The sequence below is a fragment of the Haemorhous mexicanus genome, chromosome 19, assembly GCF_027477595.1.
Source record: "Haemorhous mexicanus isolate bHaeMex1 chromosome 19, bHaeMex1.pri, whole genome shotgun sequence".
In the NCBI taxonomy this organism is placed as follows: domain Eukaryota; kingdom Metazoa; phylum Chordata; class Aves; order Passeriformes; family Fringillidae; genus Haemorhous; species Haemorhous mexicanus.
The window spans coordinates 7,285,743-7,299,979 of NC_082359.1; the positions used below are offsets into that span (position 1 = coordinate 7,285,743).

The 14,237-nt window shown below is 44.5% G+C and overlaps 1 protein-coding gene across 2 annotated transcripts in view; it reads left to right on the top strand.

The window, feature by feature from the left end:
• Nucleotides 1–4,513: 4,513 nt before the first annotated feature.
• Nucleotides 4,514–14,237, top strand: part of LOC132336423 (uncharacterized) — a 31,584-nt gene continuing 21,860 nt past the window's right edge. The window contains exon 1 of one of the 2 annotated variants that reach the window (XM_059863873.1): nucleotides 4,514–4,606. In XM_059863873.1, coding sequence (XP_059719856.1) covers nucleotides 4,529–4,606 — 78 coding nt within the window. In that variant the 5' untranslated portion in view covers nucleotides 4,514–4,528. Of the gene's footprint in view, nucleotides 4,607–8,792; nucleotides 9,098–14,237 lie in introns of those variants that run through there. The other variant, XM_059863874.1, reaches the window with a different exon arrangement.

Sequence of the window (14,237 nt, forward strand, 5' to 3'; positions counted from 1 at the left end):
GTATAAAGTACAGTCCCTGTCTCCAGCAGTGAAAGAGCCCATGGCTTATCCCAAAGCCTGTTAGAGTTCTTGTTGCTGAGCACTCTTTAATTCTTCAGGAAGAAAGATCAGAAGGTGCCACAACAAATTCTTTAACCACAGCCAGCTGCAGCATTCTCTCATCCTGCACCTATATTGCATACAGGAACTGCCATGCTGCCTTCTCTCCAAGTGAGCTCTGTCACACCTTAATAGAAATTGTCTTTTTCAGGGCCTTGTTCCTAAAAGGGAAAGGGAAGTTTATTCATCTTTCCTCTGAGGGAAAAAAAAAAAAAAAAAAAAAAAAAAAAAGGTGGCATATAATGCAGTTAAAGAGATGACCTAACAAATTTACCAGGGAATACTGGCCACTTGTAGAGTTCCTGTCCAGCTGGCTAATTTTGTAACTCACTGCATGAGAATTGCACTAGTGAAAGAAGAAGAATCAGGAAGAAGAGAAAGGCTCCATACTCTGCAGGAGCAGAGGGTGGCACTCTCTGCACAGCACAAAGCCCATGCCTGGTGCTTTCCACTTATAGCTTTTACAGCTACAAACACATTTCTCTAAATATTTCCTTAGGGAAGTTCTTGCTCTCTAACCACTGACAACACAATGTTCCAATTCCCTGTACTTACTGCATGTTTTTCTGCTTACATATTTCTGTTATTTGGTGTCACTCAGTCTGCAAAAAATTCATCAAAAAAGGAACCTGTGCTAACCACATATAAATAGCTCTATTACTGGCAGATTGCAATCAGACTCAGGCATCCAGCTCGCCTCTCACACCCACTGAGGAAAAAGATGGTTTTACATTAAATACAGACAATGGAACTAGAATGCAGGTCTTCAGAAACATGCTTTATTAGACATTGCCTGAATTTTTAATTTGTATTTTATTTACCCATAAATTTTATTTATATATGTGAAACATTTTTACAGCATTATACCTAAGCAATTTTTAGCATGTCTTTTCTAGCATGGATAAGTATTTAAAATGTTGCTTTCCTGACTCATTGCTATAAACAGTGAAGACAGATGCAAATGTGGTGTGTCTGATAAAACAACAGAGCTCAGAATGGATTTAATCAACCTTTACTATACCTAAGAGAAGGCTGGGAAATCATAAAAAGCCATGTTGTGTAACCATAAGGTTTGCATATGGGAGCTCTTACGTACAGAGAATAAACTAAGATTTAAGGCCTTGTTACTGAAAGTATGTTGCAAATGCCCTCCTCCTGTTTAAATCTGGATTCAGTTTGGTCACAGCAGCTGTTTTAAAAAACAGAAACTGCTAAGAGCTGCATTCATTTCTGTGGGACATTCTACAATAGTCTCTCTGGGCAAGGAGAGTTACTTTTGGTATCAGGATGCCTAAATATTCCAGGAAATTAATTCAGAAAGTTCTTTCCATGTATCTGTGTGTGTGTGGTAGAGAGAGAGTTGATGGAAATTACTGGGGGTTATTTCAAGCTTAGATTTCCCACAATAAATGATTTTTGCTGCCAGTCTGGAAGCAGTAAATTTCTATTTATTTTTTTTCCTGGAAATTACTTTCCCAGCCTGGAGCTGCTGGTTAGGAAAGTGCTGCCATTACACACACAAGTCCTATCCACTAACTTCATAAATGTCACTATTCTACTGAAATTGGTGCTTGCTTCAGCATTTCAGGAGCTCTCAAAATGGCATGGTACAATAGGAAACATTATCCTTGGAAGGACTTTTCATGCTAAAAGAGCATGAAAACCTTGAAGTTTTCAATGGAGAGTCCAACACAGAGACATTTACTTTCTTAAAGATGTCTCAATGACTGTGGAAGAGGCTTGGCCTTTGTTCAGGGATGTGCACAGTTGTTGCCCCTGTATCTCCCCTTCCCTGATGGGTGGTGAGAATGGGCTACAGCTCTGATCTGGGCTGTGTGGCAGCTCTGTGAGGTGTTGCTGTAGGGAGTGGGAGATGGGGAATAAAGATTAGGCAGGAAACAAAGTGCCTTTTACCCTTCTTTCTTGATCCTCCCAGTAAATCCTCCAGCTGCCTGACACATCTGTCTAACAGGCAGCTATGACACTGGGGGAAGGCAGCTCACCTGGAAGAGGTTTGCAGGTACCACTTGCAAGCCTGGCTTCATGGTCATTACCTCCAGTGGGCAGTCAGATACCTTTTGGACCCAGTCTTCTCTGCTGCCTTCTGTGGGAAGTTGTTCAAGCCCACACAGAGTCCTCCTGCCTGCTCACAGAAGGAGATCATAAATATAAAACATAATCCTCATTAAAATATGAGCTGAAGATACTTTATGAGCAGACTACTGTACGTTTGATCCTTAATTCTAGATGCTAAGTCATTGCTGAGCTGTAGTGATGAAAAGTGGTGTGGACAGGCTCTGCTAGCAGAGGGATGCTGAGATAAGGGAACAAAGACATACTGACAGAGTTTGCCAGGCCAGCAACAGGGCAAACACAAACATGAGAAATCAGCACACAGTTGTCTGTGCTACACACCCAAGGTCTACAGCTTGGAATGGCAGTGTGGCCTACAGAGCACCTTCTTTGCCTCCAAAGGATTACGGGTGCATGCACTCAGATGACCCCTGAAAAGGAATCCAAATAACAGGGGTGTAAGATCCTTAAAAAGAGAGCTGCTAGACTTGGACTTGTTCTTTCCCTTTAATTTAGATATTTTTATATTATTATTCCAGCAGTGTCCGAGTAAAGAAGGGTTTTGAATGTCCTTTTCTGCCAGCTAGTCTTTGACTTACATCCTCAACAGCTGTGCATCAGCATAAGGAAACAGCAGATGGAATCTCTGCATTTACTTCTTGTCACACTGAGCCTCATGTGGCAAAAAGTAGATTTCTTGTTTCGGGGATTTTTCAAAGCTTAACAAACATTTATGGTGACATCGCCCTGAGATTTAACTGTGAGTGTTGAGAAAAGCATTGTGCTTTAGTGCTATGCTAGAGAGACCAGACTGCCCTTCAGGCACAAGTGTTCTGCTCAGAAAAACCTTCCTGCCAAGGATGCCAAGTGCCCTGGGTTTTGTGTTTATTCAGAACAGATAAAATGTAGTTATAAATTCTCTGATATATGCTTTTTCATCTGACAGGTAAGTCAAAGAAATATTACCTGGGAGAAGCAAAATGTAAATTCAAACACAGGCAGTCACAGTAAATAACTGACAAGGTCAGAGCCCACGAACGCCCTTTACAACAGTTTGCCCTGAAAAAAAGAAGGGTGAAATAAGAATTGGTCACACTAAGAATTATTTGCATCTTCTGCTTTCAGTGCAAGAAGTATAAACAAGCCAATTAAGCTATTGAGACATTCCTTATGTGTCCTTCCTTCTAAATTAGCACATGTACATTTCCCAGGGAGGCAGCCTGGTCCTGGCGGGCAGTGAGCAGTCCTGTCCCTGAGCCTCCCTCAGCCTTAGGCTAATCATGTTGTTACTTTTTGTAGGTGCCTAGTAGAGGCTACAGGCAGCTTCATCCCACGAGCGCTGGAAGGATTAGGTGGAGATCTGTTTCACTTCTTTGGGATTCAGGCATTATCTCCTGCAATCAGGACATCAAACTCATGGAGCAGGTGAATGGCCTGGACTAGACATGAGGTCAGTGCCAGGATACATTCAACACAAGACTGCATTTATGAAGAAAAAAAGTTTTCTTTGACAGCAGCCCTCCAACTTCATGCTTGTTATATGCATCCACTTGGACACCAACTGAAGGTGTTATCCATTTTTCCCATTGATTAAATTGTTGTCTGACACTCACTGCAGGATATGGTGTGAGTCAATGGGGTACAGGAGAGTGTAAACCAGAAAGGTGCATCAGAAGCAAGGAGTGTCCCTTGCCCTCCCATCACCCTCAGAAAGGTAAAGTGACTGCTGTACCCTGACTCCTGGTTTTTGTGCAGGTCCTGTGCTTTGGGCTCCCCAGGATGCTTGTGGATATTCTTCTCCCGTCCCTTGCTTCGTGCTCAGATGAAGCCGGGTTGCTTTTAGCTATGAAAGACCTGAGCCCTTTTCCTGTTTCCCATTCCTCTGTCCCTTCACTCCCCTGACTGGGCAGGGGACTGGAGCAGCGGCCGGGTGCGCTGCCCAGGGCAGCCGCCCTCTCCAGTGCCTGCACCGCAGCCCCTCCATCTCCCACGGCCCCGAGGAGAAACTTTTCCCGCAGAATCCGCTCCCGCCGCTGCTCGCAGGGGCTGAGCTGCCTCCAGCCCGGCGGTTCCCGAGCCCGCCGAGGTTACAGCACCCCGGGGAGGGCTGCTCGGACCGGGCTACCCCCGCTGCCCCCCAGCCCGCTCCCCGCCCGCTCTCCGCCGAGCTCCGCGCCGCAGGTGACCCCCCGGGGGAGGGCAGGGGCCGGGAGCGGCCGGGGGAGGGGGCGAGGGGCGGGGAGGCCGGGCTCGGGGGGTCGCTGTCAGCGGCGCCGCTCGGGGCACGGCTCGGCGCGGCAGCTGCGCTGGCTGAGCGCGGCGCGGCACGGCTCGGCACGGCTCGGCACGGCGCGCCATGCTCCGCAGCGGCCCCGGCGCGGGGCTCGTCCTGGCGGCGGCCGCGGCGCTCTGCCTCGGCGGGGCGGGAGCCAAGGTAACCCCCGGCACCGGCGGCACCGGCCCCCGCCCGCACCGGGCAGGGCAGCGCGGCAGCGGCGAGCCCGACGGGGAGGGGGAGCCCCGGGAGCCCCGCCGGGAGGAGGGGAGGGACCGGCAGTCCCGGGGCGAGGGGTGCAGCAGAGCTGCCGGCAGCCCGGGTGAGGGGTGCGCCGGTGCTCCCGGGACCAGGGATGCGCCGCCGGCACCGGCAGGAGGGATGCAGCGGGGCGGCCGTGGCGGGGGCGGCTGCGGGTCCCTTCGGCCCCTGTCTCTCGGTGTTCGGGGTGTGGGGCTGGCGGGCACTCGCCTCGGAGTGCGAGAGGCACCGCGAGACGGGATGCTCCGGGACTCCGGATCAGCCCCACCGCTTCGGTACAGCCGGACCCGAAATCCGGTGAAAGCCCAGTGACTACGGATTCCCAGCAGAAATGAGAACCCTTGCCCAAAGGCATCCCTGCCACGGGCACAGCCGGGCTTGGGGAGTCCAAACCAAATACCTCGTGCTGTTTTACTGTCACCGCTCTTGTGCACCTCGGCTGTAGCAGGGGGAGCAGGTAAACTATGCAAGTGACAGGTACAGCTCCCAGGGCAGGGATCCGGGCAGAGCTGAGAGCAAGTGGGCACGGGGAGCTGAGAGAGCGGCTCCCGAGCTGCGGTGGAAAGGCAGAGGAGGAAACACGGAGCGCCCCACAACCAGGAGCAGCTGCAGAGCAGTCGCTCTGAGATTTGGGAAGGATGAGCAGTCCTGGTCCCGCTAAAGGGAGTGGGACTTTTCCTATGGACCCTGATAGAACCACGGTTTGACACTTCTAGTAGAGATTCTCAATTTTATAAAACATGAGCCACTAAAGTATAAGGAAATATTATTCCATACATTTATGTCTTGCCGCATATATATGTATATATAAAGAAATAAAAGGTGTGGGGTTGCTTTCTTTGCTGGCAAACAGCATTATAATTCTGCCTGATAAAGTAATTCCCTGCCACAGCCCACAAACATACAGCAATGACTGTGGTTGAAATGAAGATGTTTTATCTCACTTTGGTATCCTAGTGAAGATAGCTACAGTGAGAACTTAATTAAGCCACATTTCTGGCTCTGAAATACTAACTTTACCAAGATTTATTGAATTGTATGGTTGTGGGTCTTTGTATTTTGTTTCTCTCTCAAGTCAGGATTGCATTGCAGAATGCAAGCTTACCCTCATCCAGTTGCATACCTCTCTTATTAAACTACATAACTTGCTTGCTTCCCTGAATTATTGCATCCTTCCTGTGCTGCTTCTCTTCTGCCTTTGCCTGTACAGTTGTGAGGAGCAGGTACTGGCTGTGTGCTGTGCATTGGGGGCTGAAAGGCAATAGTGGGACTCTGAATGCATCAGCAAACTCTCTAATTTTTGCTAATTTTTCTCTAATGTTTCCTAGTCAACTTCAATTGTTCTGTAACTCTGAAATCAGGAGTCTTTGATTTCACACCAGGCAGTAACTGAACTAAAGTATTGACCAACAGCACTACAGAAAAGAAAATGCCTCCTCAATGAAGAAGTCTTCTGCCTGCTTTCCCCAACTTGACTTCTTGCTGTGTCAATTATTCTTTTGATCACCTTGTTTATAGGCTCTTAACATACTGGACAATTCCTTTAGCAGAATGAAAAGCATTTTCTGTTGCTTATCTACCTCAATGTGACAGGGAATTCTGTGTCCAAACAGACGTGTGTGTACACCTCTTGCTCCCTGTTTTTATTATTTCTTGGAGTAAGTTGCACTTGCTCTTCACTCATCAAGGACTGCACTGAGCTGCGTAGGCGTCACTATTTTTATCTTTTTGGCTACACTGATAGTGTTGCTATGCTAGTAAAGAAATATACATCCCACTCTAAGTTAGTGGTTCAAATGTAGTTCAATTTATCAGTTGGAAAAAGGCATTCAACGATTTATGAGAAATTTTTTGTCTTCTGGCTTAGAGTTAACAATGTAAACACATAACAGAAACTCCCTTGGCAAGGGCAAAATCTGAATGAGGTACAGGGAACTGAATTGTTCTTTTCATCCAGGAAGGTGGTCTCTGCCAGTAAGAGCTGAGAAAATTTGTGATGCTGTGAGGTAGCGTGGATGTTTGCAACATGTTTTGTGGCAAAGTAGAGCCCTCTCTGTAATCCTTCACCAAGTACTCCAGCAATTTAAAAGTAGGAGTTAGATGAAATGAAAGAAAATGTGAAGATAAGGTGCATGATGTTTCCTCCTGCGTGTCTGTATCAAATGGAACAAGATGTGCAGATAAGCAGCTTGTTTATCCTGAAGGAAGAATGTAAGCCTGATGAAAGAGTAACACAGTCAAAATTATGTCTCTGTATGTCCATTAAATATTATCTGTTTAATCAAATCCCTGTGGAGGAGTTCTGTATGCCAGTGCCATCCTTCAAATGGTATTCTTCTGTTCACTTGCTGGCTTAAAGAAAAAAATCAAGCCTTTCTTGTTCTGTTTAAGAGAAGAAATCTTAGCAATCCTAGACCCTCTAGTGAAAGTCTTAGTCCTTTACCCAGCAAGAACTATGGCAAAATTCCTGCTGGTTTCAGAGGGAGCAGGATCCTTCCCAAGATCAGTGAAAGATTTAAAAAAAAATCAACTACTAAAATATGCACCTCAATTAGCAAAGAATGTGGCCTGATTAGTAAAGTGTATGAAATTTCAGCTATTAAATTCTACAGCCCTGATCAACAAAGCACGCTGCACAGTTGGCAATGTATCCAGAATCTCAACTACTGTACTAGTCTCCTACCAGATCAACCAAGCATGCAGCTGAATCAGTAAATTATGCAACTGGAGCAGCAAAATATGCACTTCTGATTGGGGCAGGAGGATAGGGAAGGTCTCAAATGTTTTAAATTGGCACACAATAGGTCTGTCAGTGGTCAGCATCTGCCTTGAGAAAAGTAGGGACAAAATAAGTAACTTTTGCTATCTTACTGGACTCTTGCAGGACTGGAAAAGTATATCCCTCAAACAGCTCAGTGTTTGTTAGCAGCAGTTCCATTCTTTACCAGATGTACTGCACATCTGGTTCCAATCCCAGCAGCTGCCAGGTGTGGTGGTTATTTTAGTAACACTTTATTGGGATTTTTAGGTCCAGGTAGCTTTTGCTTTATTCCTCACTGTAAAGCACTGAGTATGCACACCAGGCTGTATTTCTGTCTCAAGAAATGAAGCCAGTCACGACAAATAAGGCACCTTCAAAGAACCTGAAAGTTTTGTTGGCAGTGGACTTAATATCTATTAATCTCTTCACTGTTTGTGAAAGTACTTTGTGCTTGAGGAGCAGAGAAATGATAGGTCTTTCCTGTTTTCTTTGTATCTTGATTAATTGCCATAACTGCATCCTATTGTGTTTACAATGTATCTTGGCAGATCAGATGTTTACCGTGCACAGAGTTTGGATGTTTGGCCAGTTTGGGGAGCAGCTATCTTCATATATTCTGAAGCAGTAGAGCTGTTTCTCCCTAGCCTCTGTGTATGTGCTTTAAAAATCCAGTCACAGTGGCTGGTTCTGAACTTCAGAAGCTGTTTTTTCTTTAAATTATTAATTTTTCTTTATACAGAAGACCTGCAGGTTGCTGTATTTTAATAAAGATGCAGTTCCAGGGTTTCTATAAACCACTTTTTGGTTTTTTTTTTTTTTTTTAATGTCTGGAAGGAAACAGTGTTAAACTGCCTGGGCTCAAGGAAGGCATGAGAATTGCTTTGTTTTATTGCACTGTTCTCTTTAGTACCCAGGAGCCTGAAACATGAGTCTAAAAATTATCTGGACTAGGGTTTTTTTTGTTGTTTTGGTTCATTTTTTTTCTGACTTTGGTTTGGTTTTTCTTTTTTGTTGTTGTTTTGCTGGTTTTTTTAATCCACTAAATTTGGTTCATAAAGCTGGCTTGCATTGGATTTCTTATTTACCAAATTTCTGCCTCATTTCCAAGTCAGTTCAATGAATGATCCTATTTAGTTCCTTTTCCTGTTTAAAATATTTCCTACTGAGTCCAGAGCAGTGCCCTTAAAACATAATTGATTTGGGTCATTGAACCCTTATTTTTCATGCATGTTAGTTTACATCCCGCCACTGGTCTGACTGGTATTTAAATTAGAAAATTGCAGGCGGATTTCTCCTAGAGGCTAAAGTTCACGTGGAGTCTCTGGCAAAATAAGATCCTGGAGTACATATCCCTGGAACTGGGCAATGATTTGTAACTCTTTTTTAATTCTGTCTGGCCAGAGTGTTATAAATCTGGCGCTCGCTTGTTAGCTTCACGCTAAGCAGTAATAATGTCCGCAGTGTTTTAGTCCTGATAATTCTAATTACGGAAGCACTGGAGGAGCTGAAAGCTGAGAAGATGGACAAGGCTGGCCTCAAGTCCTGCACAGCACAGGGGATTCTCTCTTTGTAGAGCTGAACCATAATTCTCTCTTTCACCAAGGCCAGCAATGGAAGCAGCAGCCAAGGTAAGAGAAACAAGGCAGTGGCAGAAGATTTCTGGAATTATATGGGTAATCTTTGTGCAGAAGGAGCTAAAAGACTGTAGCTGGTAGTGCTGTTAGAGATACCAACCATCCTTGGGGTGAAAATGCTGAAATAATTTTTTTCCTTACTATCTAAGAGGTTGGAGCAAACAATCCTGTTGCTCTGGTTTGCAAAGACCCAGCAAACAAACTTTCCTGTGGTAACCAATAATTACTATTCTCACCTCTGCTTTTTTGTGTGACAGACCAGGAATGGTGGTAAAATATTCAGGTCTCTTGCTTCCTGCCTCCCTTTCTTCATTAAAAAGAAAAGGAACTCATGGCATGTTTTGTACCAGAGAGTGGCTCCCCAGCAGCAGTGTAGCTAGACCAGGTCTGGTACAGCAGTTCTTGCCATTACACACTGTCCTTTGTATGCACTGATATCCCAGACCTATAAATAATAAATATTCAGCCTGCTGCTTAGATACTTGCTTGAGTATGGGAAGTACTAAATAGAAAAGTCACCCTCTTGTACAAATTCATGGCAGGAGAAGGGTGGAGCAGGGACAGGGCACTGTAGGGACTTGCATTAATATGTGTAACAACTTTACAGCAGTAGGAAGAAGCCTGAGTGTCAGCCTTGGTTTTCAAACTCAGTGTTAAAACATTATCATTCCTCTTACAGGCTCTCAGGAGCAAATGGCCCCATGGCTCATTTTGAATATCCTTGCTCATGTCATTGCCATGGAAAGGAGGTTCCAATTTTGAGAAGAGCAAAGGCTAATTTGCCTGTATTTCCTTTCTAGAGTTCTTGGAGCCCTACTGGAGCTCACAGAAGTCATCTGAGACTTCAGGAGGATTTAAATCAGGCCATAAGTACTGCTGGCTTGGATTAGTAATGATGTGCATTGAGGACAACATCTGTATTTGGGTTTGGGTGGAGCCCTTTCATGGTGGAAGAGTTGGTAATACTTTCACCGTACCTTTCATCAGAGCATTTCAGAGTTTCACAAATATCTAATTACAGAAACTATTAAACTAAGTGAAATCCTTGGTCCTGGGGGAGTACAGGTAGTACCATTATGCTTCAGTAGAAAGCAGGGGTGGGTGGTGTTCAAAGTGGCAAAACAAAAGCAATTTTTCACATGCAAGCCATAACCTGCTACACTATCTCATTTTCATCCTGTGTTTTACTCCTCTCATTTCTTTATATTAGCAGCCAGGTTTCAACACCAAATGAGCTCAACAAAATGGGCTGCCACAAGCCTCCATTCAGAACTACTGTCAGCTCTTAGGAGGGGATTTTGGAAGTTCACCCACCTCTTACTGATCTGTTTTTGAAGTATTTGTATTTCTTTATTCTGTGAAGGTGTAGCAGGACTTGGCTAGGGTCAGGTGCCAGGGAGGCCAGTAATGACAGATTCCTGGGAGCAGGAGCTCTGGGATGACATGCCTCTGAAAGTCCAGCCTGCTCCAAATGCCAGGAAGTTGGTCATTCAGCCTTTCCAAGGACAGTGTGCCTGCTCTGTACTGTGCTTCATTTGGGATTAGCAGTGGGAGATCTAATCCATTTATTCTACTTAAGTCCATCTCTCTCCTGGTCTTGGTTAGTAAATATTCCACTGTTTAGAGACTGAGTTTTTATTAAAGGGATTTTTTGACTGAAAGTGTGAAGCCTTTCCTGGTAGCACTGAGGCTCAAAGCCCGGGCTGCCCATGTCCTTGACTTCCTCCTATGCTCCAGATCTGCATGGGTGGGCACTTCAGGTAATTCTGAGCTCTCACTATTTGAATACGAGGGCCCCAAGGAGTTGCTCATCAAGACTAACTTTAAACGCGAGCTTAGCAGGCTGAACGCTTTGATTTGCCTCTAAAGTCAACAGTAACTTATTCCAGGTTTCCTGGTTGGAACTTGAATGGGAAGAAGAAAGGATGTCTGCAAAGCAGATTTATTTAGGAAAACAAACTGCTCACTGGTTGGGACCCTGTAACAACAAACCCAGGCGAAGTTTTTTCTTGGTCTGCAGTATCTGTGATAATTTTTTCAGCTTTCTCCCAACCCTCCCTGCTGTGCCCTCATGGTGTCTCCTTATGTGTAAGCAATAAAGTAAAATTTACAAGCATTCTGCTCTCTGGAATCCTGGCAAAGACAGAGTCTTGGAAATTTCCCTTTCCAGAGTGCACAAGAGGAGACTAATCCTGGGAGAACAAGGTGGAGAGAAGTGCTGCTGTTTGTGTACCATCCAAAAATAAGGATGATCACTCAGACCATAGCAGAGCCCTGGATGCTCCAGCTCCAGCTGCAGCAATGGCTCATGTGGAAGCCCAGCTAAAAAGCTTAGATGAAAGGGAGAAGATTTTTCTTTGCTTGCATTTGAAAGATCACTACCCATGTCCTCTGCACAAGCCCTCCTACCTGCTGGTGACATTTAGTGACACAACAGCCTGGTTCCCAACAGGCTGGGGTAACAGCTCTGCAGCAGTAATGGTGACACAGAATATTTGCAGGTTTGGCATTCTCATATGGAACGTTTCCTTCTCCATGTGTTTGTACAATAGGCTTCCAGCACGTGAAACATCTGAAGTGTCTGAAAGAAACAACTGGGTCATGTAGCTGGAAGTCCAAGCACAAACAGCTCTTCTTTTCCAGGCCAGTTTACATGTACATGAGTGTGTTTTATTTGATTTTAAAAATCCAAGTTTATTTCCCAAGAAGTGGTCAGCAAGTTTTGGCTGGGATTGCCTTTCAATTCTCCTTTCTCCTGTTTCTTGTCCTTTCAAAATGAAACAAAGCAGCTCTGGGCACCTAAGGTGCATATGGATTTCATTATTTGTTTCTCCCCCATGTATTTGGGAAGTGATATATCTGAAGTTAATTTGGGAACATTCATTTTACAGATTCCTATGGATATACATAACTTGTTCAAGGCTGTTCAATTTTTATACTGAACTCCACAAATCACCTTTTGCTGCAGGACTATTTTTTTTTTAGTTTTTGTTTTGTTATATATTTCATCTGGTTGCCAAGCAGTAGAAAACAATCTGACCATGTTTTCTACTCTTCAATTTGAGCTGCTTTAAACTGCTCAATTTATAGAAAATGAAAACCAGATTGATCTTCTGGAAATTGTGCCATCACCCCTGTCAGTTCCCACCAACCCTATCATTTACTATTAATTTTTCTATGGTGTGTTGTGTACACTTTGTTAATGAGAACTTGCTCCAGTAGAGAATAGACCTATGTGACCTATTAAAGCCCTGAAGCAAATGGCCATGGCATCTTGAACTCTTCATTACACTGCCTTACTTTTATTTACCATGGTCCCATCATATTCAGGATTATTTGCCTGAGGAGACACTCTAAATGATGCCTTTGTTTCTCTTTCTAAGGCTTTACATTTTTTTGTATGTTTGAATGAGGGTATTTTCTGAAAAAGGAGCCCAACAAACTAGAATATGGATAGCAGCTTTGTGTAGATGAAGGATCTTATTTGATAGGGCATCTTGCAACTTTGTTGGAGAATCTCTATTTGTTTGCTGAGTGTCCAGTCACAAGAGTTAGCTTTGTTCCCCCCTCACCCTGTGAGGGTTAGTCAGAAAGGTCCACAAGGAAAGGCTGGGAATTCCAGCACTCCCTGGTGGATGTTATGTCAGATGTGTTGTATGCTGCCTTGGGCACAAAAGCTGATGTTGTGATGAAAGGGGAAAGCCAATGTTCAGACTGCTCTCCTAGGGACATGGATCACATTTGTTGCAGGAGGATAGCACAATAAATTTATGAGAGGTTTCTGCTTAAAATAGTTCTGCTTTATGGGTGTAATGGTTACAGTCCCCAAGGGAGCACTGCCTAGTCAAGTGGGTCTTTCCAAGCACTGGATTTGCATATTTTAAATAGATTTTTCAAATTATTTGATAGAAAAACAATCTGGCTTTTGTCCTTTCAGACTGAAATGAGAAGAACGAAATTAATATTGTAATGTAAATGAAATTAAAATTTTAATGAAATTAAAGAAAAAAAGGTCCTGTGCCTTGGCCTAGGTCTCTTCCAGAGCACTTCTATCTGTATTTCACACTCTACCAACATTTTATCCACTTCATAAGCATGTCTGCAGCTTGACATGCAACAGCTATTGAGTAATCAGTGAATGCTAGGATTACTCCTGTAATGGTAACTTCAGTCTGAGAATCTGACAGGTAGCAAATGTACCCATGAGCTGCCAAGCCCAGAGAAAAACTATTCATCATAAGCATTTCTAGTTCTAAAAATATAGATCATAGCTGTAACTTGTAAGAGATCTTGTAGGTGAATCCAAGTCAATCCTAACTAAATAATTGAAAGGGGAGAACTGAAGCTTCTCCCTATTTGTGATGTGGTGGAAGAGAACAAGAATTCTTTTCAGTGTTCTGAGGCTTCACCTCTGAGCCCTTATGTAGCTGAGCTAGCAATGAGCCTCCTGCAGTCCCACCTTTGCTGAGAGGGGGACATACCCTTCCAGACCATCTCTAACTCTTGCTCTGAATCTCCCTCTGTAGGAAACAACTCTGGCTTCTGCCTGCAGAAGGAAATGAGCTAAATTAGCCAGCATTCCTTGCACCCAGAGCTGGATGTTCCTCATCTAATATAGGAATCTTGCAGCAGATACTCAAAAAGGTCTGTGGCTGCTGCAGAAAATTCTGCCCACTGCTCGTAATTGTGGTGTAGGTTGGCATCTCTGGCCTAATGAGGATGAAGTGGTTTTCCTCCTCAGCAGAACCTCCCAAAAGCAGCAGAGCATTCTGCTGCCTTTGCTCTGCATGCTCTGAAGGCGAGCACGAAATGTCAATGTATGCTCAGAGTGCATGTACTGCTGATCATGCTATGGAAAGCTGGGCTGGTCCATGGGTGATTGTTCACAAAACAGCCCCTGCTTGTGTCCCTGGGAACAAGCATTTTTTTGTTGTTTGGGAACGAGCATCTCTGGAGTTAAATGAGGAGGGCTGTTGTTCTCCACAGTGCCTGGTGGTTGTCGGGGTGCCCGTGTTTGTTTTTTTGTGATTTTCCTTTTCCCCACCTCCTGCTCGGAGCGAGGATCAAGGAGGAGGGATGGTGACCTCATGGTGCAGTTATGCAATCTGCCAGAGCCAGGTATCAAAACACGCTG